The sequence below is a fragment of the Vulpes vulpes genome, chromosome 6 (genome assembly GCF_048418805.1).
Source record: "Vulpes vulpes isolate BD-2025 chromosome 6, VulVul3, whole genome shotgun sequence".
In the NCBI taxonomy this organism is placed as follows: Eukaryota; Metazoa; Chordata; class Mammalia; order Carnivora; family Canidae; genus Vulpes; species Vulpes vulpes.
Genome location: NC_132785.1, coordinates 5197763 through 5224976, shown reverse-complemented (window position 1 = coordinate 5224976; position 27214 = coordinate 5197763). Strand labels below are relative to the sequence as shown.

General features: G+C 39.4%; 1 protein-coding gene and 1 long non-coding RNA gene across 2 annotated transcripts in view; one reads left to right on the top strand and one right to left on the bottom strand.

The window, feature by feature from the left end:
- LOC140599285 (uncharacterized) overlaps positions 1–27214 on the top strand; it is a 52353-nt gene that overhangs the window by 17169 nt on the left and 7970 nt on the right. The window lies entirely within an intron of this gene.
- Positions 1–27214, bottom strand: part of CPB2 (carboxypeptidase B2) — a 51897-nt gene that overhangs the window by 16916 nt on the left and 7767 nt on the right. The window contains exons 2-6 of the mRNA XM_026017260.2: positions 16668–16743; positions 14335–14459; positions 12753–12861; positions 9470–9571; positions 7115–7219 (exon numbers count right to left, since the gene is read on the bottom strand). Of these exons, the coding sequence (XP_025873045.2) occupies positions 7115–7219; positions 9470–9571; positions 12753–12861; positions 14335–14459; positions 16668–16743 (517 nt within the window). The remainder of the gene's footprint in view (positions 1–7114; positions 7220–9469; positions 9572–12752; positions 12862–14334; positions 14460–16667; positions 16744–27214) is intronic.

Genomic DNA, 27214 nt, shown 5'->3' with positions numbered 1-27214 from the left:
AGCTCAGATACGACTAGATAGTTTCTACATTGTCCTGATAACGTGGGGAGCTAAATTTTTAATGTTAATTCTTTTAACAAATCTATGAAACATACAACCGAACCCTCACTCACTCCTTCTGTTTGGAGTCCTGCTTTTTGGACCAGAAATTCCAGAGCTAATGGGGATCATTTGTCAGAGTCCAACAAGAATTTCTTGTGGACCCCAACAAGGGGCTCAAACTTACAACCTTGAGATTGAGACCTGAGCTGATATCTAGAGTTGGATGCTTAACTGAGTCACCCAGGTGTTCCTTTCCCCCCTTTTTTTTCCTTCAACAACTTTATTAAGATATAATTCACATAAAAGGAAACTTACCATTTTAAAATGTATAATTCAGTAATTTTAAAAAATATTTTCACAGAGTTGTGCAACCATCACTACTATCTGACTTCAAAACATCTCCATCAGCCCCTGGCCTAAAAAAATCCTTACCCATTAGGAGTTATTCCTCTTCCACATATCCCCACACTCAGCCCTGACAATCGCTCATTAACTTTCTGTCTCTGGGGATTTGTGCATTCTAGATATTTCATATAAATGGAATAGTAAAATATGTAGCCATTTGCATCTGGCTTCTGTTACTTAGCAAAATGTTTGCAAGATTCATCCATTTTGTAGTATTAGTCACTACTTCATTCCTTTTCATTGGTGAATGATACTCCATTATAAGGATATACCACATTATTCTACTCATAAACTGATGAGCATGCTTTTTGACAATTATGAATAATGATACCTTGAACATTTGGAAACTAACGTGTCTACTTCTCTTGGCTGTATACCTAGTAGTGGAATTGCTGAGTCATATGGTAATTCTATGCCTAAGCTTTCAAGGAATTGCCAAATTGTAAAATAATGGGTGAACTATTTTACGGTCCCAACAGGAATGGATGAGGGTTCCAATTTTTTTCACATCCTTATCAACATTTGTTACTATCCTTTTTAAATTTTAGCTATCCTGGTGGGTCTGAAGTGGTATCTCATTATGGTTTTGATTTGTATTTCCCTAATGACTGGTGATGTTGAACATCTTTTCATATGCTTATAAGACATTCGTATATTTTCTCCAGAGAGTTTTGTCTTCAGATATTTTGCCCAATTCAAAACTGGATTATTTGTCAGTTTATTGTTTATTTGTAAAATTTCTTTATATATTTTGGATAAAAGTTTATTATATATATTTCCCCCCATTCTGTGCATTGTCTTTTCATGTTCTTGATGACATCCTTTGTAAAGCACTAAGCTTTGTAATTTTGGTAAAGCTCTATTTATCTCCTTTTTCTTTTGTTGCTTGTGCTTTTGGCATCATATCTAACAAATAATTACCTAATCTAGAGTCACAAAGATCTATTACTTCTAAGCTTTCTTCTGACAATTTTATAATTTTAGCTTTTAAGTTTAGGGAATTGGTGATCTGAAGTGCAATAGCAGGATAAAACCAGGACCTCAGTGGAGGGGCTTCGCAGAAGGAAAGACAGAGGGAAATTGTGCATTAAGGAGGTTTTTCAATGCCTATCTATAAGAGGAGATGTGAATCCAAAATGGAGGGTGACTTGAGCAGATCAGCTAGCTAGTATTATAGCCTCCTCGGGACTTTGGGTATTTACTTGATTGGCTAAGGGTAAGATTGGGTTGTATTTGGCAGTTGGGCAAACTTGTGCTCTTTTCCAGGCATTGTGTGGATTAAGGGCAGAGTTACACAGATATAAAGAAATCTAAGAAATGTTCTCAATTAACCTTGTGAATAATGTTATTACTCGTTAAGACATTTTCAGATTTGATATTTATCCAGCCATTTATACTTCAAAAACATATAATCTAGATATATAATCATATCATTGAAGTAATACAACCTCTAAGATTCTATAAGTCTTATAATTCTGACTTGGTATATCACCTGTGTTTAAAGACATGATTTGTTAAAATAACATTTTCAACCAAAATTAAACATGCTTACAAATCTAATAATTCTTTACTGTTAATTTGTAATTTGTGTATGATGGGGCTCTCCAAGCATGTGTTATCCAATGAGTTTTCATGGTATTTTATAAATATATTTATAGTCATGGTTTTGTATCTAGTCAATGAATCACTCTTAATGAGGTAGTTGGCTGAAGAAATTATTCCTGACACATAAATGACAGCAAATAAATATTTGTTGAAGGAATGATTTACCAACAAGTAACATAGTTGAATTGTCCAAATATAAAAACTATGTAAGTATAAAAACAAGAGAGAAAAGATGAGAATAGAAGGTTCAGAAGCCTACACAAGAGTGAGAGATTAGGGGATGGGAGATAAAGGCTTGTCTGATTCCTATCAGCTTTACCTATGGCATATAATTACTCACCAAGTTTTCCTGGAATACAGCAAAGCTTTGTCTTTATAATGACCCTAAACAACAACAACAATACCTGCCAACAAATTAACCAGTAGCCATTTGACAGAATAAATTAGTACAAAAAGGCATATAAGATGCTATGAATGGAAAAATTTTAAAATAAACCATCACTGCCACTACCACTAGAAATACAGCAAAGAAGGTGTGGTGTATATATATTCAGTGGAATACTATTCAACCATCAAAAATGAAATCGTATCATTTGCAATGATGTGGATGGAACTAGAGGATATTATGCTAGATGAATTAAGTCAGAGAAAGACAATTATCACATGATCTCACTCATATGTGGAATTTAAGAAACAAAACAGGATCATAAGGGAAGAGAAGAAAAAAACCAAGATGAAATCAGAGAGGGAGACAAACCATAAAAGACTCTTAATCATAGGAAACAAACTGAAAGTCACCGGAGGGGAAGCAGGGAGATGGGGTAACTGGGTGATGGATATTAAGGAGAGCACATGATGTAATGAGTACCGGGTATTATGTAAGACTCATAAATCACTGACCTCCACCTCTGAAACCAATGGTCCATTATATGTTAAATAATTGAATTTAAAATTATTTAAAATTTAAAAAATAAATAAAAATAAGTGAAAAATTAATTAAAAAAAGAAACACAGCAAAGAGCTGTAAGTCCCAGTTTTTCTACAATGACAATAAAGCATTTAGCACAATGCTAGGTACTCTTTGGCCCCGAGTTGTATTTGAGTCTAAACTTGAAGCATTAATTTAAAATTTAAAAATAAGAGGATGCTGAATGCTGGTTCTGTGGAACAAACAGTATACTGAGTTATGGGTAACAACAACAAAAACTGATTTTAGAGATTTTTTTTCCCTAATAAGCTGATAAAAGTGTTAAGTTGGAAAGGAAAGAGCGATAATCCAGTGTTCTAAGCATGATAATAAAATCAGGATATACAACATAGCTCAGAAGAAGGACAGTTAATTCTGTGAGGTGTTTGAGGTTAGAACTCCTGAAGGGGACAAGACCATTCGAGATGCAGGTGAATGGATGATGAAGAGGTATGAGGAATGACAGAAGTAGGAGGAGAGGAAATTAAGAAGTCAGATTGTTAAGTGGTTCCTTTTATCATTTCTGGTCACCGTCCTTGGCCATGTTCTGGATCTAGAGGTCAGGGAGAGAATTACTTTTGAGATCTAGAGGATGGCCATGGAGGAAATATACTAAAATAGAGTTGAGGTTAGGTTTAGTGATGTAGAGTTCAACTCGCTGAGATGATTCTTTGGATAGATCTCACTTATGGACTTAGATAGAATTCACCCAGGATAGTGGCAAGCATTGGAAAAGAAGAAAGAACCATGAGCCATGTTCTAAGGAATTATCTGGAGGCCGTTAGATGACAGTAAAAAGAAAACAAGGGTAACTCAACCGGTTCACTTCAGGAATTTGGAGAAAAAGGCAACAGCAGTACAGGTTTCCCACCCTGTCCAAAAGTAGAGCGTGCCTATGAGACTTTTCCAGAAGCCAACACAGCTTGAAGTGAAAAGTGCCCCCCACTTTCCAAACACTTTCACATTGGTACCTGTTTTTGCTAATTGAAAGAAACCTGAAGGGCATTTTTTTTGCTTTTATGAAGAAAGCCATTCCCATATGAATGGAGGGCTTTCATCAAAGTGAAACGACATATTGCAAACTTTTGGAAAGTAGGGGAAACCTGTATTAGGACAGGGGAACATTGATCCCCTCCTCGGATCCCTTGGCAGCTCCTCTCCTTGACAGAGGTTCTATGAAGCAGTGTCCTTCACAAGCCACATGTCAGCTAAGGTGAGGGCAGCAGAAGGAGCTCTATGGAGTCCCTGAGGTTGCAGATGCCAACTTTGTGTGCAGCTACACGAAAGTTCTCCAGGTCAGAGGTTCAGAGGGAGGTTAGCACTGAGAAAAAGCCAGTTGGCCTGCCAAATACTGAGCAAGGTGCGATGCCCAACACGTGTTCCTTGGGCTTCTATGATGTGCTAGATGCCGAGTTTGGTCCTAGTGACGCAGTCATGCAAAAGCCAGCCTCGGCCCCTGCCTTTGCAGAAGTAGAAGGGATCTAAAATTGGCCTCATAGGAAGAAATGACTGGCTTCAGGTTCCCCAAAATGTAGAGAAATGGGTTTCCCTAAGCTGAGACTGCATCATATTGAGTTGGAGAAGAGAGTGAGAGACTGTGATGTACATATATATTGGTCTCTGCCCCCCACCCACTCTGGTTCCTGGCACAGATCTTGTAATTTCCTAAATGATAAGAGCAATAAGGACATCTTTGTTCCAGTGTTTGGTCTTTGTCCTCGGTTCCTGACACAGAACTTTTAAATCCTTTGGAATTTTCTGAGTGAGAGCAGTGTCTTTGTTCTAATGAGATGATTCCTGGTGGGGTCCTGGAAGGAGGTTGGTCAACAGAAAGACCAAGCCAGGAACTTTGAACTTTCAATTCCAACCCTATCCTCCGGGAAGGGGAGAGGGATTAAAAATTGAGTTAATGATCCATCATACCTACATGATGCAGCTTCTTTTAAAAATATCAAAAGTATGAGTTTCGAGGAGCTTCCAGGTTAGTGAACATGTGGACATGCTGGGAGAGTGGCTCATCTGGAGAGGACAGGGAAGCTCTGTGGCCCTTCCCATATGCCTTGCCCTATGCATTTCTTCCACGTAGATGTTCATTTATATCCTTTATCATACCCTTTCAATAATAAACTGGTAAAAAGTAAGTAAACTGTTTCCTCTGAGTTCTTTGAGCTGCTCTAGCAAATTAATCAAACCTAAGGAGGAGGTCGTGGGAACCTTTGATTTGTAGCTGATCGGTCAACACCACAGATAACAGCCTGGACTTTGAACTGGTATCTGAAATAATAAGGGAATAGTCTTGTGGGACTGAGCCCTTGCCCAACGGCATCTGACTCATTCTCCAGGTAGATAGTGTCAGAATTGAATCAAATTGTAGGACACACAGCTGGCGTCACAGAATTGCGTGGTATGGGGAATGACCCCATGTATCTGGTGTCAGAAGTGTTGTGCTTCTGGTAGTTGTACAAGAAGAAAGGAGAAACACAGGAATGGTGTAGATTTTCTTTATAGGGACTTAAAAGCTAAGGCTTCTTATCTGGGTTCTTTTTAAATATAAAATCTATGCAAGCAAAAATTTTAAATATTTTATTTTTCCTACTACAGTTGTTTGAGTTGTTAGGAAAGTCAGATGATCTGGATTAGTTTTAGGCAGGCAAGGATGGATTCTCACAAATGTTCATCAAAAGGAGTTGATTAACTGTGTTGCTTTGGGCTACAAAAACCAGATAAACGTTGTTGGGGCAAAATACTTGACAGTAAGTTTTTTAAGCTGTATCTTGTTTACCATGGTATCCCCAGAGTCTGGAAACTCTTAGACAATTTATAAATATTTGTGGAATAAATAATTTAATCTTGTAAATGTTCGGCGAGTGGAAAGGGTAGAGGAGGGCATGTGTTATAGGAGAGAAGAAGTGTCAATTTGAGAAGGATGGCAAGTAAGGATGACTTCACCAATATGAATTAGAGTCAATACGAATTAGAGTTTCTTTCTGGCCCTTTCCAGGGTCAGTGATGGAATGAAAAAGAAGAGTTCTTTCTTGCCCACTTTTCACCTTTCTTCTTCCACTAACTGGTGATCCATTCACTGCCTAAAATGAATAAAACTACCCAGCTTGGGGAAGGATTATTAAATGGTGGGGCTATGTTAAGGATCTAGTCAGTTGAGAGCTATCCTCATTTGGTCGAGGTGGTACCCATGGGTGGCTGGGAACTTTGCAGAAGACTAGTGGTGCTTAGCTCCCATCAGGGAGACAGAGAAGATGGCTAGGTAGGAGAAGGTAGGTAGAGAAGTTGTATTTGATAAGACCCAGTGGAGGCAGAAATGTTTTTACCTTTGATGTACCTCATTTGTTAAGACAGATCAATCTGGCTATCTTTAATTTTTTTTTATTTTATTATTTTTTTCTTTAATTTTTTAAAACAACTCTATTTGTATAATTGTATACCTGTGACTACAGTGACAAGAACCATCGTAAGAAGGACACATATTTTAAGTTAGTCTTCCAGTGGCAAAGACTCTGTATAAATCAATAGAAAGGACATTTATCCCCATTATATGGGAACTGAAGCATAATTTTTATGCTTTCAATTATTATAGAGGTTTATGGTCATTATCATTTTTATGCCATACTCTTTGTCTTATGTATGGATTTTTTGCTGCCAGGGCCTTCTTCAGGGCAAAATCCCCTATTATAACATGAGAGAAAATATGATCTGCTCTGTAATGTTGTACTTCATGTTCAGTGCCCAAGGGCAGTATATCGCTCTTAGTAAACATACTACAATTGCAAAATATTTCTTGATTATTTTTCCAGCGTTTGACCTTAGACAGAAATGTAGGAAGGAAAAGGTGAGCAATCTTTAGAGCAATTTAAATGCTTGAAGTTATGGTTCTCAAACTTCATATGCACACAAGTCTCCTGGGCAATTTGTGAACATTGTAGACTACCAAACCTCGCCACCAGAGAGTTGAAGTTGAGAATTCTAGGATATCGCGACCTGGGAAATTGCATTTAATAAACAGTCCAGTTGATTCTGCACATGTTGTCTTAGGCCATACATTGGGAAACTCTGGCTTAAGAGAATGTAAATACTCACATGGCCTATGAACCACAAGCAGAAAGCAGGGGAGATCCATTCTCTGGCATGGATTCCACAGTCAATCCATATGGCATTTTTGGCTCTTTGTTCTTTTCTAGAAACCTGTCCAAGGAAAACCAACAGCAATAACAAGAAGTTTCAGGATAATAACTTCCGTGTATATAGTGCTTATATTTAATGCTTTCAACAAATCTGTAAAATACATACTATTCTCTGTATTCCTTTGAGGGTTTTCAAGGGACATTATAAGCTGGTAAGATTAAAAGATACTAGTTAAGGTCACATAACTGATGAGAGTCAGGACTGAGGTTTGCAAGCAGTTTTGATTTAATGCCCTCTTGTTCCTCCACAATTACCTAGTCCTACCAGAGCTGCATGTGGAAGTACAGAAATAAAGGCCAGAGCACTAGTATTTCAGGCTGTATCTTGACACTTTTGTGAGATAAATAGGTATATGTAGCATGGACAGCTTTCTGCAGGAGACCAGAACAAAGAAAGGTATTGGAAAGGGAAGGCAGTGGTGCCAGAGATAAACTTGGATTCCCTCACCATTTTCCCCAGGGTGCATACGTCTTATGTTTAGACTATTTCCCCATTTCACACAAAAAGAAGCACACATCTCAGTTCACACAAACTTATTACTACCAGGTCCAGGGGCAGAGGCCTTGTTCTGATTCATGATATGGGGAGCTAGTGCAAGCTGCCAATTCTGGAATAAGAACTCCCAATCTGTCCTCAATGATAGACTTTGGTACCTTCAGAAGTGTTCGCAAAAACACTTCCAAACAAAATGAGTCATGGTTCATTTTAAAAATTCGTTTTGAAACAATTAGGGTACAGAAGGGAGGAAGAAGAGTATTATAAAATTAAGCAAATATGTGGAGTTGAAAGTCCAAAATAAGAAAAAAAAAAAGAGAGAGAGAGAATTAAATTTTTATTGCCATTCTCCAGCACTCAGGAGGTTTGTTCTAAACTAACCTGGAGCTAGTGATAACCCAGTAAGAAAGCAAGGGGGAAAGTCAAAGGGCATTGGCTTCAGAGAGTGAAACAGCACCCAGAATGAGAACTAGCTGGTTGATTTAATCTACTCAATGTAAAAGAAAATCTTGAGCTGTTTGGACTAGTCTCCTGACTCAACTTTCTAATAGTGCCAAGCAAACTCTCTCAGTATGGTCCTGATGCTGGAAAGATGAAGGAATCCCAGAGACTCCCGTTGTGTACACATCCTTTGTCAAGTAAGACTGGGGCTAAGGTACGCAGGAAGCATGATCTTCCAATGTGTAAATCTGGGTCCTGGAAACGCAGGTTCTAAGGAGTGCACACAATATGGCTGAAAGCAAAGGTCACGGGCAGGTAGACCACAATTGCATGGATCCAACTTTATGGACCAACTCAGCTGTCAAGAGGACCTGGAGTTTCATACGTCTAGCCTGAGTTTGCATGGCAGGTTCTTGTCAAAACAGATGAAAATCCAGAAACCCTAACTCGAAATCTTACCTTTGGATGACTAAGGAGGTTCTCCTCTCACAATTTAGATAGATAATGTTGGGAAACTACATGTAAATTAAGTGTTATTAAATCAAATGTATTTTTCTGACACTTTTTTTTTTTTAGAACTTCTTAGTTATTTTTTTGGTGGACGTGGGGAGCAGAGGAAACTGCTTAGAAAAAGAAATGCAGAATTAGAAATTAACAGCAGGAATTAGTATGGTTTCATGGCTCCCAAAAATTCTTTGGCCATATTCACTGACCTTTACTAATGTCAATTTATTCAACTAAAAGTAAATAACTAAATGGATAGGGATTGGAGCAGAAGCTATCATATCAGCCCTCCTGCCAAGCTCCCAACATTGCCCTGGTTCCTATCCTTCCCTGGGTTTGGTTATTATTTCTTTCATTCCAAAAACTACATCAGTGTCAGTGTTTGTCTAACAACAGATTCCTATCTGTTTTTTTCCCCCTTAGGTAAGCCAGTCAGAGGTGGTGGTGGTGATAGTAAATAAAGTCCTTATTCCACTTAATGTGGAAAAATAATGCAGACAACTCCCCTCCTTTTATGAAGGTAGCCACTGAACTCAGGAAGGTTAAATGGCTTATCTACGTCACAAAAACAGAGACAGCGTAGAGTCTAAAAATAGGGTTTTCACTTTTGTACCAACGCTGCATTAGTAAGGGAAAGAATGTAAAAGTAAAAACCAATCCCCAAATAGCTGGATATTGAAATTGAGGAACACTTGTAATACAAATATTTCTATAGCTCAAAGAAAAAAAAATCCAAGTTATAATAAACAACAGGAAAGAATTAACATGTTCTCCAAGGTTGAGAGATCAACGAGTCTCCCCACAACACACCTTTAAAACATAAAGTGGGTACTTCTCGTATGAGGATCCAATGTGGATTTTTTCAACCATCTCAGGATAGTTCTCGGATATAATTTCCATCCAAGTGTAGATCTATCACAACAGAAACCAGAAGTCAGTCACAGAGCAAGTTCAAGGCATTTCCCTGGCCAAAGGAAGCAGACAACTTCTTCAAGGCAAGGCGATCCCTTTAAAAGTTTTGTATAAAGAAAGAATGAGGAACCAAAGCTGTTGGGCCTATTTAGGAAAATCAATACAATTAAGGTTTTCAAAACATCAAGGTTTAAAGAAAGAGTAGAAAAGGACTAAGAAACTTATGACAAAGTAGGAAAAGTTAATCTTTAGAGTAGATCTCCAGAACGTTATTTTTAAAGGCTCTTACATTGAATCCCTGCCTCTGTGTCTGATACCCTCTTTACCATTCATTTGTGAGTTCACATTTCTATGGGACTTTTTTTTTTTTTTAAATATTCACTTTTCAAGGGTAACCTGAGGTAGTCCTGGGCGCTCTCTCTGTGCAGGATAAATAGCAGTGCCATTGTTTCCCACTAGAGACCTGTGTACTCACAACAAGATGTGTAAAATGACAGGAGGCAAGGGTGAGGACAATCTGGAGGAAAAATATTCTCTGTCTCTGAGAAGCTTGATTCAGAAGCTTTCTCTTGGCTGGAAGTCTAGTGGTACAGGTGATTGTCAAGATGACAGTGGAAGGAAAAAATAAAACCTCCTGGCCCTGATTTTAGGGTAGTGCCCACTTCAAAGCAGGGTTTGAATGTTGGAATTCAGTCATGTTTTAATGGAGACCTACTTCTCAAGGGCCATACTTGTATTTTTATACCTTCTGAAATGGGAATGACCAACCCTTGCCCTTATCTCTAGGATCTTACCAAGAGGTAATTTCAGACTGCAACCCCAGCTGATGGGAACTGCAACACCATTTGCCTATGGATCCTCTTAGAGTAATATAACTAGGGTGAGTGGTTGTCCGGTGCTGGGAATTAAGAAGCTCTTGGAAGGCCTACCTGTCACCAAATACCGATGCTGTCTGTGTCTGAGGTGTTGAGCATCTAACCATCAGAGATTTCCTCAATGGGTCTCTGTTTATCATGCTACTCTTCTAAGGCATGAGTACATCTGAGGGATCTACTACAAGGAACCACTTCGTGTCACAGTATTCATGGTTCAGTAGATTTCCTCCAACCAGGGAGGTGGCGTTGGATGAAGGCAGCTTTACCGAATCCTTGGTTCATTTCACAATCTAATCTGGTGTAATGAAGGTAACATCCTTTGAAAAACTTGCTTCTTTTGCTATTTGTTTTAATCAGTATTTTTTTGCCATTTGTTTTTCTTCCCACAGTAGATTAAGGTGTCCTAGTGAGAATCAATGACCAAAGAACACCTCTTGCCCTCCAGGGGACCTTGTGGTGGGGGCTGAAGGAGAGATCAATGCTGAAGGGGAAGGAAGGCCTTGGAATTTCCTGAGAGCAAGATGGCCACAGTTCCTATGAACCCTAAAGGATTGAGGACAGGAGGGAAGAGAGGTCCAAAATGTGTTCTTCGATGTCATTGTTATGAAATGAATTGTGTTGCCCTCCAAATTCAAGGATTGAAGCTCTAACCTCCTATAGCTTAGACTGTGATATCTTGGGAGACGGGGCCTTTAAAGAGGTAATTAAGTTAAAATGAGGCTGTTACCGTCGGCCCTAATCCAAACTTACTGGTGTCCTCATAAGAAGTGGAGACTAGAACATAAGCACACGCAGAAAAACCAGGGACGTGTATACAGAGAGAAGGGAACGTGAGGACACAGTGAGAAGACAGGTATCCGCAAGTCAAGGAAAGACTCCTCAGGAGAAACCAACCCTGCTGACAACTTGATTGTGCACCTTCAGCCTCCAGAGCTGTGAGAGAATAGATTTCTGTGGTCTCAGTTACCCAGCCTGTGGCACTTTGTTAGGGCAGACTAATACAGCCATGGCCTTTCCTTTACCCTCCTTCTCACCCCCCACCCCCCATATCTTCCCAACTCTGTCCTGGACACAAGTAAGAAAAAGTAACCTTCTTGAACAAAATAATTAAAAAATACTTCAAAAATATTTAAAAACCCTTCTTCTTAAGGCATTCCCCTCTTTCGACCAAATTCAGCACAGCAGTGACATATTTATCTTCCCCATTTTGCAAATCATGCTGACCGAGCTTCTCAACTGCTGGCATGGAGTTTGCTTCTGCAGGGCTGATGATGGACCCTGGAGGGAAGAGGTCGCAGCAGAACAGAGACAAGGGAGGAGAGATAAAGGAGGGGGATGCAGTTTTAAGCTCCCCATCAATCAGCCAGGCACATTGATTCGAGAAGCAGACTGAGTTCTGGTTTAACTAACTGGAAAGGAACAGATGCTTTTGAAGATTAAATAGAAAATTGATTCTTAAGTCTTAGATGTCTTAAAAACATGGATATAGTCCCTAACAGTTTCTGGGCAGCAAGCCAAAGATGATAAAAATGCTTATATTAAGCAGTATAACAGCATACTCCAAGGAAAGAAAAAGGTATTGAGGGATTTTTATTACTTGGAGCATACTATATATAAAAAAAGAAAGTCCTCCAGGGAGTTTACCCTCTCAACTAACAAATATGGAGTATTACATGAAAGCTTACTCCGGTCAATTGAGCCCCAGCATCTTTCTTAGGTTCCCTCTAGAAAAATTAGAACCTGTAAGTAGTGATAGAAAAAAAAAAGCAACTTCTTAAAGATTAAAATACAGGTGCTGTTGTTATTATTATTAGTTTAAATAGATTCTTCCTAAGGGGGAATAAAATGCACTTGTTTACGGTGTGCTAAATGCGAGTGAATAAATTCCTTTAATTCAGTGAGATAATGTAGCACTTTTTCACTAAGAGTACAATCAAAGTAATGGTCCAAAAGGACATGATTCATTGGATTGTTAATCTTTTTGTGCAGTTTCAATGAAAAGGCTCTATTTTTTAATTTCCGGTTATTCCTGAGCATGCAGTATTACCCCTAGTAGTTAGAGATACTCTCGGCTGTGGACAAACAGCCTGCTTAGAGGCAGTTTACCAAACATGATGCAATCTTCTCAGGAAAGACAACCTACAAGAGGATAAGTTACCACTGTATAATCAACCTAATCATGATTTTTTTAAACCCTCTTTCACTAATTATATTTCCTTCATAATATCCCACATGATTGAAATGGCAATGCTAACAATGCTAATGAAACCAAAATTGGAATTTTGGAGAGAAATGTAATGACTTACTTCATGTAGTGGGTGATACCGTTCATAGAAGGAGGAGGAGGTCCGGGGGCTGAGGGTGTTGTTGGAAGTTTGCTGTTGGATAAGATCTTTCACTTCTTCCACCAAGACTCTGGGGAAAACCAGAGGGAGAGCTGGTTTCTAAACCGGACTCATTTTCCCATGGCCCATTGCAGGCACAGCAACAGGTGCGCATGGGGAAACATCACGGGGAAATCCACCGAGCCAAAATTCAGCAGGGCGCACACAATAACCCCTGACACTGCAGCAAGCAGTGCTGACATTCAGGGGCCACATGGTGCTGGAGAGCAAGTGGCTCCTACGTGGGAGCTTGGAGGGCCTCCCCATTTCCCCACCGTTACCAACATTCCTCTATTATGATTCATCGGTGTCTTTAACACAGGTCAACAGATGATTTTCTGAAATCCAGAGTAACAAGGTATTATTATTCTACGTTCAGTGAAGGACCAAGGAGAAGCAGAAAGCCTTTCCTTTTTGTTTTTCATTGTGACAACCATTGACCTGTACCCAATGCTCTGTAGAGCCAAAGACATCAAACCTCTGGAGGCACAGGGAAAGGGGAGGCATCAGAAAGAGCTTGTTTAATTCTCTTGACGAGTGCCACGTTGTTAACTAGGCAAGCATTTTAACTGAATTAAGCTGTTCCGTCACTTGGGATGACTGGTTTGAGTGTTGACTATCATTTTAATATAATTTTCTTTTTTTTTTTTTTTTTAAGGCCAACAGATAAAAGGCAAGGCTTTGACATGAGAAAAGTCTGAGTTCAACTCTTAGCTCTGCTATGTTGTGTGCGGTGTGATCTTGTGAGATTCCTTTGTGACCTATGAAACATTTTTCCATCTGCATAATGAGGATAGTACCTCACAGAGCTAAATAAGAACTAAACAAAGCAGCATGTAGGAGGGCTCGGCACAGTTCCTGGGAGGCAGCGAGCACCTATAACACAGTGTGAATAATGATCGTGGCCTATTCTCCAAAGGCCGCCCGGTAATACACAGAGGGGAGCCTGGCCTCCAGGAGGTGCCACGGTGGCTGGTGGAAGACCGGCTCTTAGGTAGCGGATGCAGGAAGGAGGCTTGGGACAGGAGAAGCCAAAAGGAAGGGGACATGGAGTCTGAACAGAAATTGCCTCTGATACAAGGTTTAGTTGAGGGCCGGACATTCAGGAATGCTCACTGACCTTGTGAAGCAAGGAAGGAACCAGAAATCCCCTTTAGCAGCTGCTTTTTCTAGAGATACCAACAAAACCTACTAAGATGAATGAAAATTTTGCTCCCCAGGTCTAGGCACAGAAGGGAGGGACTATGAGAAGGAAGGAATGAGGAGGAACTTAAGAGGCTCCCCAGATCCCTGAGATAAGGGACCTAGGGCATGAGAGATTAAGCCACTCGTCCAAGGTCGAAGAGCTCTAGCCACTTGGGCTTCATCCCCAGGCCACTTCAGAGATTTCCATGTTGCCATGTTCGATGTGTTTATTTTTGCAGGAAGCAGTTCTATTATCTGCTGGTAAAATGCATCATAGCTGCTTATAAGGGCTACTCGATCCATATTGAATGATGCCTACCTGAATAGGATTGTGCTGTCGTGTAAATGAGCTTTCACATTGCTTACATCGGATGCGTTCACAAAAAAATGGACTTCTTTCTTCTTTTCAATAAATTCAGCTGTTACTGGCTGCCAGAGAACAATCTGCATTTTCAAGGGGAAAATTGATAAAAACAAAAACACTGGTTCACATCATTGTCTTCTGTGGCTAAAGCCATAAAAGTGTGTCAATAGGAGAAATGAAAAGGACATTTCCTGGCCACTGGTCACCATTCCCGCATGTGGCAGTGTAAACATTTATTTTGCAGGGCGCTTGTTTTATTCTTCTGTGGAACCCCAGTTGCTAAAGGGAGCCTGGGACCTACACGGCACTCAATAAATATTTGGTGAGACTGGAATAAATGAGTGAATGAATATATTTATGACCCAATTATAGAGCCGACTGTGCATGTCAGACATGTAAAGGAGAAATGAAATTCTGTCTAGAAAGATAGTTCATTAAGTGTTGACTTTAATAAAAATTCTAATTTAATAAGAACTGACATTATTATCCTGTCAGTATTGCTTTTCTTTAATCTAATTATGGACTTTGGGTCATGCCTTCCAATAATATTTACTTTTTTTTTTTCTATTTGACTCTGCTCTCTCCAAGCACTTTCACACCCATTTCCTTTGCCCGTTATAATTACCCTTTGCTATAGGCTTGGCAGGTGTCGTTATTTTTATTGTTATTATTTCATTGGAAATAGTGAAGTTAATGCTCAGAGGCAGACACAAAGGTAGAGGGAGAAGCAGGGTCCCTGCAGGGAGACCATGCGGGACTCGATCCCAGGACTCTGGGGTCACGACCTGGGCCAGAGGCAGATGCTCAACCACGGAGCCACCCAGGCGTCCCCTTCTCTGGCATCTTTAATCTGGTTTTGACGTCTGCTTCTTAGAGAACCTTGACTGACAAATAGAGAGCCACCAATTTTCTACCATGACATTTTGTAACTCTTGTCAGCTTTCTACACCTTAAGCATTCTGCGGAGATGGTTCCCAGGCATAAGATTTTGATAAATGTTCCCTCATGGTTTTGCTGCTTTTATAAACCATTGCTTTATGAGCAAAGTTCTATTGGGCTTCTACTGTCATAACATGTTTGCAAGTATACACTTTTTTTAAAAAAAGATTTTATCTATTTATTCATGAGACACACAGAGGCAGAGACACAGGCAGAGGGAGAAGCAGGCTCCCTGCAGGGAGCCTGATGCGGGACTAGATCCCAGGACCCCAGGGTCATGGCCTGAGCCAGAGATACAGGCTCAACCATGGAGCCACCCAGGTGTTCCGTAAGTATGCACTTGAATTCTCTACGTATCATTATTATGAATTTGGCTGAAAGGCCAATAGCACAAATGAAGGAGTTTTGATTGTAGCAACCACAGAATCATGTGATTGTGGGGAAGGGGTGGAGGCTACAAGAAGAGGGGTTTAGGGGCGCGTGCACGGCCCAGTTCCTTAAGCGTCGGACTCTTGATTTCGGCTCAGGTTGTGATCCCAGGGTCATGAGATCGAGCCTTGAGTCAGGCTTTGCAATGGGTGTGGAGCCTGCTGAAGATTCTCTCTCTCTCTTTGCCTCTCCCCCCTGCTCGTGCTCTATCTCAAATTTTAAAAAGAGGAGTTTATACCAGCTGTATATGTATATATATATCTTATACCAGCTTATATATATAAATATATATATGTGTGTGTGTGTGTGTGTGAGAGAGACAACATATGAGAGAACATGGCACACAAAATTTATACATAATGGAGCCAATATACACGTGACCCTTGAAGAGTGTAGGGTCAGGGGTGCATGCAGCTGAAAATCTGCCTATAACTTTTGACTTCACCCAAACTCTAGTAGCAGCCCACTGTTAACTGGAGCCTTACGGATAACGTAAATGGTTGATGAACACGTATTTCATATATTGTGTGCCTCATACACTGTGTTCCTATAATAAAGCAAACCAGGGCACAGAAAATGTCATTAAGAGAATCGTAAGGAGGAGAGCCTGGGGGGTTCAGTTGGTGAGCACCTGCCTTTGGCTCAGGTCATGATTTCAGGGTCCTGGGATCGAGCCCCGTATCGGGCTCCCTGCTCCATGGGGAGTCTGCATCTCCTTCTCCCTCTGTGCACGCTCTCTCTCTCTCAAATAAATTTAAAAAATATTAAAAAAAAAAACAAAGTCATAGGGAAAATACATTTTCAGTACTATACTCTATTTCTCAAAATTTTTTTTTAAAATCTGTGTGTACGTGGATCCATGCAGTTCAAACCAGTGCTATTCAAGGGTCAAGTGTAAAGATAAATGAAGAAGGAATTACCTCATATGCTGTAGTAAGATTCCGCAGAATCTGCACTTGCTTGGAGGTTCTAGGAAAAGCAGATAAAACCTGGCCACTGGGGAAAAAAATAAAACAGAATTTTGATGTTAAGTAAAAAAGTGAAAATGGGACACCTTAGACCGGTGAAAAGGAAACAAGCTTTTTAATTGTTAACAGAGGGTCTTGCTGTGGATTAAGTGTTAAAAAGAGAACATAGATAGACTTTCTCATTCTTTCTGCTCCTGAACAACGGCCGGATCAATAACTCTCTTGAATGGGAGCCCTTACTTCTTTTTTCTGTGTGTGCAGGTGTGCACCTGGGTAGGTTTTAATTTTAAAAATTCAGTATTGGATGCATAAGGGAATGTTTACGTCAATGCTTGCTTATTAATTAAATGAATGCTTGGGAACCCATTAGGCCACTTAAGAAATCCAGTGTTATAGGGTGTCCTTGAAGCTCCTGAGGCCTGGTCCCGGCTCTGCCTCCCCGCCACATCCCCAAAAGTGTGCACGACCCTAAATCTCCACCTTGCTCATGCCTTTACTGTCCCTCTACAGTGTGGATTCTTAAATACACGTGTGGATCCTTGGATGTGTAGATTCTTAAGCTACCCTTAGACTGATTGGCTCCATTTAACTCTGTAACACCGGTGCACTCTATGTATCGTTCCGTATCTTGTTTTTCTCCCTCAACATTGTATTTTCAAGTTTATCATCTGTGTTGAAGGATGTAGCCATAGTCCACACGTGCTGGCATTCGTCTACAAGTGGAATTGCTATATCTTGGGGTGGGGGGTACACGCATTTTAATTTCATAGAATAGTACCACATTATTTGTCAAACTTTTTGTACCAGTTTCATATTTTCACCAGCAGTGGAAACGATTTCCTATTGCTTCTTCTTGCTAAAATTTGATGCTGTCTGACTTTTTAATTTTTCCAATCGAATGGTTGCGAAATGGAACCTTCTTACAATTTTATTTCTAATTTTCTGATTTACTAGTGAAGTACAGTTATTTCCATCCAATTATCTTTTGTGAAAATTGGCTAGTATTTCTTTTTTATCATCTAGGTACTAACCCTTTGTCAGTTATATGTATTGAAAATATCTTGTACCAGTTTGTCTTTTTTCTTTCTTTATGATATATTTTTATATATCATTCCCATCTATAGTTGTGGTTTCCTATGTGTTAAGAACTTTTTCCCAATCCCTAGATCTTTAAGATATTCTCTTATATTACTTTTGCCTTTCTTTTTTTTAAAATTTGAATTCCAGTATAATGTACAGTGTCGTATTAGTTTCAAGTGTATAATGTAGTGATTCAACAATTCTATACATTACTCCGTGTTCATCATGATAAATATATTCTTAAGTCACTTCACCTCTTTCACCCATTCTCCCCGCCACCTCTGTTGTGATAACCATCAGTTTATTTTCTATAGTTGAGTCTGTTTCTTGGTTTTTCTCCCTTTTTCTCTTTGTTCACTTGTTTGTTTCTTAAATTCTACATATGAGGGGATCCCTGGGTGGCTCAGCAGTTTGGCGCCTGCCTTTGGCCCAGGGTGTGCTCCCTGCATGGAGCCTGCTTCTCCCTCTGCCTGTGTCTCTGCCTCTCTCTCTCTCTCTGTGTCTCTCATGAATAAATAAATAAAATATTAAAAAAATAAATTCTACATATGAATGAAATCATATGGTATTTGTTTTTCTGATTGACTTATTTCACTTAGCATTATACTTTTTAGATCCATCCATGTTGTTGCAAATGGCAAGACTGCATTCTTTTTCATGGCTGAATAATAAATAATATATATATATATATATTTATATTTATATATACATATCACAGCTTCTTTATCCATTTATCTATCAAAAGACATTTGGGCTGCTTCCATAATGTGGCTATTGTAAATAAGGCTGCAATAAACATAAGGGTGCATATATCTTTTCTAATTAGTATTTTCATATTCTTTGGATGAATACATAGTGGAACTACTGGATCATATGGTGATTTTATTTTTAATTTTTTGAAGAAGCTCTATGCTGTTTTTCATAGTGGCTGCACAAGTTTGCATTCCCACCAACAGTACATGAGGCTTCCTTTTTTTTTTTTTTTTTTTTTTTTTTACCATATCCTCACCAACACTTGTTATCACTCTGACAGGTGTGAGGTGATAGCTCATTGTGGTTTTGATTTGCATTCCCCTGATGATGAGTGAGGTTGAGCATCTTTTCATATGTCAGTCATCTGTATGTTTTCTTTGGAGAAATGTCTGTTCATGTCTTTTGCCCATTTTTAATTGGACTATTTGGGGGTTTCTTTGGGTTTCTATTGTTTTGGTGTTGAGTTGTACAAGTTCTTCATATAGTTTTGATAGTAACCCTCTATCAGAGATATCATTTGCAAATATCTTCTCCCATTCAATAGGTTGTCTTTTAGTTTTGTCTGTTTTATTGATGTTTTTAAATCTACTTGAAAATTATTTGGGTGCGTTGGAAAGAAGTCCTTGAGTTGCTTTTTTCTACTTAGCATCATTTGTTAATCACTAATACTTTCCCCAGGATCAGCTATGCCATTTCTGTCATATATGTTTTCATACTCTTTGCCAGAGACTGCTTGTTCATCGCGTCATTTTTTGTTTCTGGGGATACACCAAAACACTGCATTCCCCATTCTTCCGTGTGGTTGTGTTAAGACCCTGTGCCTTTCCCTGATGGAAAGTGATGCAGAGCATTTTCTCATGTGTATGTTGGCCATGTCTATGTCTTCCTCTGTGAGATTTCTCTTCATGTCTTTTGCCCACTTCATGATTGGATTGTTTGTTTCTTTGCTGTTGAGTTTAATAAGTTCTTTATCGATCTTGGATACTAGCCCTTTATCTGATATGTCATTTGCAAATATCTTCTCCCATTCTGTCGGTTGTCTTGTAGTTGTGTTGACTGTATCCTTTGCTGTGCAGAAGCTTCTTATCTTGATGAAGTCCCAAGAGTTCATTTTTGCTTTTGTTTCCTTCGCCTTCCTGGATGTATCTCGCAAGAAGTTACTGTGGCCGAGTTCAAAAAGGGTGTTCCCTGTGTTCTCCTCTAGGAAACAGTGTATGTTCTCATTCATTTGGGGAATATAAATAATAGTGAAAGGGAATATAAGGGAATAAAATCGTAAAAAAAAGAAAGGGAATATAAGGGAGAAGAAATGTGTGGGAAATATCAGAAAGGGAGACAGAACATAAAGACTCCTAACTCTGGGAAACGAACTAGGGGTGGTGGAAGGGGAGGAGGGTGGGGGGTGGGGGTGAGTGGGTGACGGGCACTGAGGGGGACACTTGACGGGATGAGCACTGGGTGTTATTCTGTATGTTGGCAAATTGAACACCAATAAAAAATTATTTTATTAAAAAAAGAAGGGTGGATTTGGAAATGAAAGACAATAAATCGACAACTGGCATTAAAAAAAAAAAAAAAAGACCCTGTGCCTGCGTGCTCAGCAACAGGAATATGGGGAGGGGGAGTGATGTGCCTCAGTTAAGAGCAGGTGGTAGTCTTTATGTGCTATGTATTCTCACCCTGGGGCTAGAAGCAGAGAATCCAAGGGAGTTACAGTAGGGAAGTAGTTCAGATCTCCAAGGTGGAGGAGAGGACCAGGGAGAGATGGATGGCTTCATCAACTGGTGAGAAGAATGAGAAACATTCATTGTGGCAAATAAAGCTATTTCAGGACGCATTAGTTACACAGGCCGATCAAGGATTACCCTTACTCATGTGGTGTGGTCTATTTCTTGGATCTTGGATTTACTTGTCTATCCTTAGGCTGATACCATTCATTTGTGGCGTTGTAGATTCCTATTAAATCTTAACAGCCTACAGGACAAGCTCCTGCTTCCCCTCTCCCTTCTCTAGTTCTTTTTAGAGATTTTCTTGTATTGACATTTTGCTTTTCCAAATAAATTTTATTTTTAATTTATTTTTATTCATTTTATATATTTTTACCAAATAACTTTTAAAAATCAGCTTGTCATGTTCCATGAAAAAGGTTTGGGTTTTGATTAGTATTATTATAAGGCAATAATTTGGGAGAATTGGTATTCTCCTGAGTCTCCTATCGTTAATATGATAGATTTGTCTACTGGTTTAGGCCTTTTTTAAATAACGTTCAAAAAAATTTTTTATAATCTTATCCATAAAAATATTACATACTTTTAATTATACTTATCCTAGGAAATTTCTTTTTTCTTTTATAAATGGTGATTTGTAAAATATTCCATCTCTTAGTTCTTTCTTTTGAGGTATAGGAATGAAATTAATTTTTATATATTGATTTTTCTATCCAGGTCCCTTGGTAGTTTTGATCATTTTAAAGTAGAAATGTTGTTTTTTCTTTGCAAGAAATCATTATAATTGCACGTATTAAATTTTGATTCTTTCATTTCAATGCTTATAGATTTTTTTCTTGCCTTACTGCACTGATTAGGATCTATAGTACAGTGTTGAATGGCAGTGGAAATAATATGCATGATGCATAATTTTAAAGAAAAGCTTTATAGTGTTTTACCATTAGGATGCTGGTAGCAGGGTTTTGTAGGTACCTTTCATCAGGGTGAAGAAGTTTCCTTCTACTCTCTGCTTTGAGTTTTTATAAAGAATGGGTGTGGATTTTATCATATGTTTTTATGAGACGAGCACGAAGTTTTCTAGTTTCACCTCTTAGAGTGATGAATTACATCAACAGATTCTTTTTTAAGTTGACACCTGGTTTAATTTGTTTTCTCACCTTTGCTTTGTCATATTTCTTCCCACCTTGTAATGCTCGCTAGGGCCGTAATAAATAATAATTGCTTAGCAATTCTTGCAAAGCCAAGGCAATAGATTAGTGTGAATCAACATGGATTGACTTTATTTTTACATACCACCTAATCAGAAAGAAAAGAATTTCTTAATAACATTTCTCATACTGCAGTTCTCCATCCATTTGTGCAGATGAGGGAGATTTGGATAAATAGAGAATGGAAGCAGTGAGGTGAGGAATTGCAGATATATGTGGTATCTGTTAACAGCCATGGCATTCTCAAATTTCTACTAAACCTCTAAGGAACAATTTTATTTACATTAAAATTAAGCTATATTGGTGGCATTTACCAATTTACCAGAGGGAGTTCATTTTTTAACTTAAAGAAGTTTTTCTTTTATTTTTAGACAAATATTGTCTTTGAAATGTGGGATAAATAAACATATTTTTTAATCACAAAGAAAATGTTTTGTTCCTTATTTAAAACTGATCTTAGGGGACGCCTGGGTGGCTCAGGGGTTGAGTGTCTGCCTTCGAATCAGGTCATGATCCCAGGGTCCTGGGATCAAGTTCTGAATCAGGCTTCCTGCAGGGGATCCCGCTTCTTGCTCTGCCTGTGTCTCTGCCTCTCTCTCTCTGTCTCTCATGAGTAAATAAATAAAATCTTTAAAAAAGTAAAACTAGTCTTAGACTTTGAGGTGCCTGGCTGGCTCAGTTGGTTGTGTCTGACTCTTGATTTTGGCTCAGGTCATAATCTCAGGGTTGTAGGATTGATCCCCTGTATTGGGTTCCACACTGGGCATGGAGCCTGCTTGAGATTCTCTCTCTCCCTCTCCCACTCATTCTCTCTCTCTAAAACAAAAACTATCATCTATCTATCTATCTATCTATCTATCTATCTATCTATCTATATCTATCATCTATCATCTATCTATCTATATTACAATGCATTCAATAAATTAAATTTCAGCAATGTGATGACTAGATACAGCATTGTATCCTAGATTAGATCCTGAAGCAGAGAAAGGACATAAGTGGAAAAACTGATGAAAACCAAATAAAGCCTAGAGTTTAAGTAATAATAATAATAATAATAATAATAATAATAATGTTGATAATGTTGGATTTTCAGTTTTGACAAATATAACATGGTAATGGAAGGTGCTAATGGTAGGGGAAACTGAGTGAAGAGTATTCAGGAACTCTGTAATATCTTTGCAACGTTTCTGTACATCTAAAAATACTCCAAATAAAAATTGTATTTAAAAAAAATGTAACAAGAGCTCTGGAAATACAAAAGAGATTATGGCAACTTACGCTTGTCATTATTAGCAAAGGCTTTATGGAAGAGATGATTGAGTAAGTTAGAGTGTATAAAGGCCCCGTGGCAGGAGACAAAAAGGCGCTGTTGGGGATATAGCAAGCTGTTCATTGTTGCCAAGTGTAGGATAGGATCATAGCTAAACAAAAATGAATTTGAAACTTATTTTCATCCTCCTCTAGAGAAGGTTTTGAGTGCGCATTGAGAAATCTGGTCTTTATCTTAGAGGCAATTAGGAGTTCAGAAAAGGATATCTCTTGTGATTTATAAGAATAACTTTGACAGCAGGGTGGAGGGTGGTTTTATTTTAGAAAGCCTGATTAAAAGATTTTAAATTCTGGAAATAAGCCTCTGGAGCCTTGATTTTCAGAAGAGGGAAGGATTGGCTCACAGGAAAAACAGAATAGGAAATTTTACGTCAATCCCTGGTACAGTTTTAGTGAACACTATTCAACCAGTGCTTAAGGAAATATGTTCAAAGGCAGGTACTGCAGGATCATTTGTAGTAACAATTACTGGAAACCACATGAATGCTTCTCAGTAACAGAATTGTTGAATGCTGGTAGTGTCTGCACATTCTGGGATGTTTTGTAGCCATTATAAAGAATGAATTAGATTTAGAACAGTTAACTTGCGGGAGATTTATATGACATTCTGAAAGAGAGAAGCAAGAAATGGAGAAGCCAATAAAATATTATCCCATTTTTGTGAAGAAAAAAATGAGAAAAAGGAAAACTACGCGTGTTAAAAGCAGGAGGAGAACGTGGTGAATGAATAAGCAGTACATAGCCAACATCTATCTGGATGATGGGGAATGACAATGAAAAGACTGGGTAGGTGAGGGACATGGAAGGAGGAAATAAGATTGTTTTTTAAAAGGAAGGTCTCTATAGTTCTGGTAGGAGACCCGGTATTCAATGAGTGTAAAATTAAACAAGGGTGTATATAAATGTATAGAGAAATGTATGAAAAAATGATCCCCAAAATGTTAATGATGTTTTCTCAGGGTGATGAAATCCAAATAAAGGTTTTTCTTCCCAATTTTATGCCTTTCAATATTATTTATTAACCAAAAAGAACTCTTACTTAATCAGGGGGGAAAGCTATTAGAAAGCTATACTGACTATGAAAAAGCCACTGCCAAGCTTCTTATACCGCTAGTGACCCTTTTGCTAGTACATTCCTTGTTGTTTTCAAATGTCCTCCAAGCCCATTAGGGGAGTACAGTGGGTTTTCTAGTCTTTCGTCAGTCTCTTTTCATTCTAGCATGTCCTGTTCTAGGACTTTTTTTATCCTTTCTTTCACCATCTGCCATAATAGCTTTGACATTTCTAGTTCATTAAATGTAGGCCACTGTTTTTTCTACCAGCTTCCAAACACCATCCTAGCAGCAATTAGCACCACCTCCCAAGGATCTAACTGGAATGTCAAATTCTGTATATTGGGCGAGTGCACAGCTTTAGGGATATAGTCCCTTTCCTTTTTTAGCATACTCAGCACTTGTGCAGCCAGATTATGTCATGACTTAACCCTACCTACCAGTTAGGAGGCCAGGAGGAGAGGTGGGAGTAGATTCTGAGGGCTGACAGTAAGAGATGATGTTCCAGAACTGAGCTCCCCAATAGCGATGGCCATGACGAAATCATTATACGATAGAAGCCAGGTGGCAGTGTTTAAGCATCTTTGACAAGTTGGGCTCAGTTGTTTTCATTAACAACAAGGTCAGAGTGGCAGCCAGAAGAACTCGACCCACAGAAAGCTATAGAGTTAGTTAAGAGAACATAGAGTTCCCAGGGCAAGATAAATGGCAGCCAACAAAAGTCTTGCTCAATCTTTACAATCAAAATAAATCAAGGATGAATATGAGAGAAGCTAAGGACAGCTATGCCAATCCAGAGTCACAATCCATTGCCCTGTTTCCAGATGTTGGCCAGTCCCTAGACCCAGAATCTCTTGCCTGAAGTGAGGAGACAAGTCCCCACAAAGAAAGACCCTGCAACAGTACAGAAAGTGCATATGACCATGACTTCCTCTGTCCCTTCCCAAAGAAACCTATGAAACTGTACTCAGGAACTCTACACACTGGAGAAAGGAAACTGCTCAATCATTTTGAGGTCATCTTGCAGGGTCCAAGTTGACATTGATGCTTAGCAGTCTGGAACCCTAAATCTAGGTCCAGCTCTTGGTGGAGGCACTGCCCTGGGTCCGTGGATCACCCATGATCATTTCCCTGTCCCCAAATGTAACACTGAGATGGAATACTTGGTAACTGATAGAACCCCACACATCAGGTCCTTACCTGTAAAGTAAGAGCTATCATAGTGGGAAAAGCCAAAGGGGAAACTGTGCCCCCTCTCTCAGCAGGAGAAGGAAGAAAAAGCAAACACAAAGAAGCATTCTGGGAGAAATGGTAGATATTAGCATCACCCTTAAAGACCTAATCATGCAAGAATGGTGGTTGCCACAAATCCACTTTAAATTCATTAGTCTGACTTTCACAAAAACCAGATGGGTCTTAGTGGTTGTGCATAGGCAATCAGACACTACCAAATAGGAGCAAATTGTAGCCACAGTGCTCAGTGTGGTCTCTTCGCTGGGCAGAGTCTTATTAGATATATGGTGTTCAGCTATTGAGCGAGCTATCTCCATGAGAAAAAAACATCACAAACAATTCACATCTACTTGGGACAGACACCGTATATAGTTAGAGTCTTCCTTGACTTGAATTAATTTTTCCACTAACTAGCCTGTCTGGATATCTCAGGCTACTATGTAAAGGAAATCATGTGAATCTTAGATCAGATGAACAAGACGTGCCAGGCGTGTTGGAGGTCTTGGTAAGACAGATGTGCTCCCAAGGGTGTGTATGCGTGTTGGGGGGTAATACTGTAAACATTCAGGGGACTGTCAAGCTAGGGATATTTTAAAGGTCTAGTGATCTGGGATAGGCTGGGAAATTCCCTCCAAAATAAAGGATTTTATTAAAATAAAAGATTTTATATCTCTCCTGATGAAGAAAGGCACATAATTCCTGGTAAGTATCCTGGGTTCTGGATATACCTCACTCAGATATATTGCTTCAACCCATTAATTGGTGACATGAAAGACTGTCATCTTTATGATGGAGAGGCCCAGAGCCGAAAGGTTCAGGATGTGGTACAAGAAGCCTCGTCACTTGGGCCATATGGCCTGGCAGGCCATAAAAGAATAGAGGCATCTATGGTGGGAAAAGATGCCAGGTAGAGGTTTTGGTGTGTCCCAACAGGAGAGTCATAATGTAGAGACTGACAGCAAGACCATGATGTCTGCAAAGGAGAATTATGTATCATCCAAAAAACAGTTCCTAGCATGCTATTGGGCCCTGGCAGAGATGGATTACCTGACCATGGGTAACAAGTGGTCACGGAGCCAGTCTCACCCATCATGACCGGGTTCTATCATACTATGGTAGGCAGTGAGGACCCCCAGAATGTCCGTGTCCTAATCCCTAGAACCTGCGAACCTGTTGCCTTACAGGGGAAAAGCAGCTTTGCAAATACAATTAGGTCTTTTGAGATGGGATAATTATGTTGGATTATCTGGGTAAGCCCCAAAGATTTTGCAAAGATCCTCAAAAGTAGAGATGGGAGACAGAGAGGAAGGCATAGGGAGATTTGGCCTAAGGATTGTTCAGAGCAATTCAGAACAAAAAGGACTCAACTCACCTTTTCTGGCTTTGAAGGTAAAGGGAGGGTTGTAAGCCAAGGAATGAAGGTGGCCTCTAGAAACGGGAAAAAAAGGAAGGAAGTGGATTTTCCCCTCAAAGCCTCTAGAGAAGAACACAGTGGTGGCTGACACTTTGATTTCAGCCCAGTGGGGCCCATTTTTAATTTCTAAACTGCAGAAATGTAAGATAATAAGTTTATGCCATTTTAAGACCCTCATTTTGCTAATCTGTTACAGTAGCAATAGGACACTGATACCCTTGTCATGTCATGAGGTTGGGCAGGCCAACCAGAAATCCATCGTGAGACCAAAGTGATTCATCTGGGACCAGGCACAAGTAGGATTTAGGGACACAAGTGAGGTGCATGACCAGGTGGCCCATACCCACATGTCATCATGTTACACCCGTGCCTCTCTCCACTCATACTGACACGTGCCACACGTGGCAGCCCATTATGACCAATTAATGGAAGATCGAGTAGCCATGAGAACACACCTCTAAGATCTCCAACTGTAAGATGTGTAATTGGTGGAAGGCGCCAGCTGCTCTGCTTGAATTCCGTCCCTATGTTAATGCTAAGGCCGTAGTTTTTACTGGCTGCTTCCAGCTAATAACTGAAAATGGTGGAGAGGCCAAGGCAGGCTCATTACTGAAAGATGAGGGGCTCTTCTGATGGATGACATTAGCTCAAGAACCATCTTATCAACTTTGCAAAACCTTTTTTAGAATTGCACTATAAA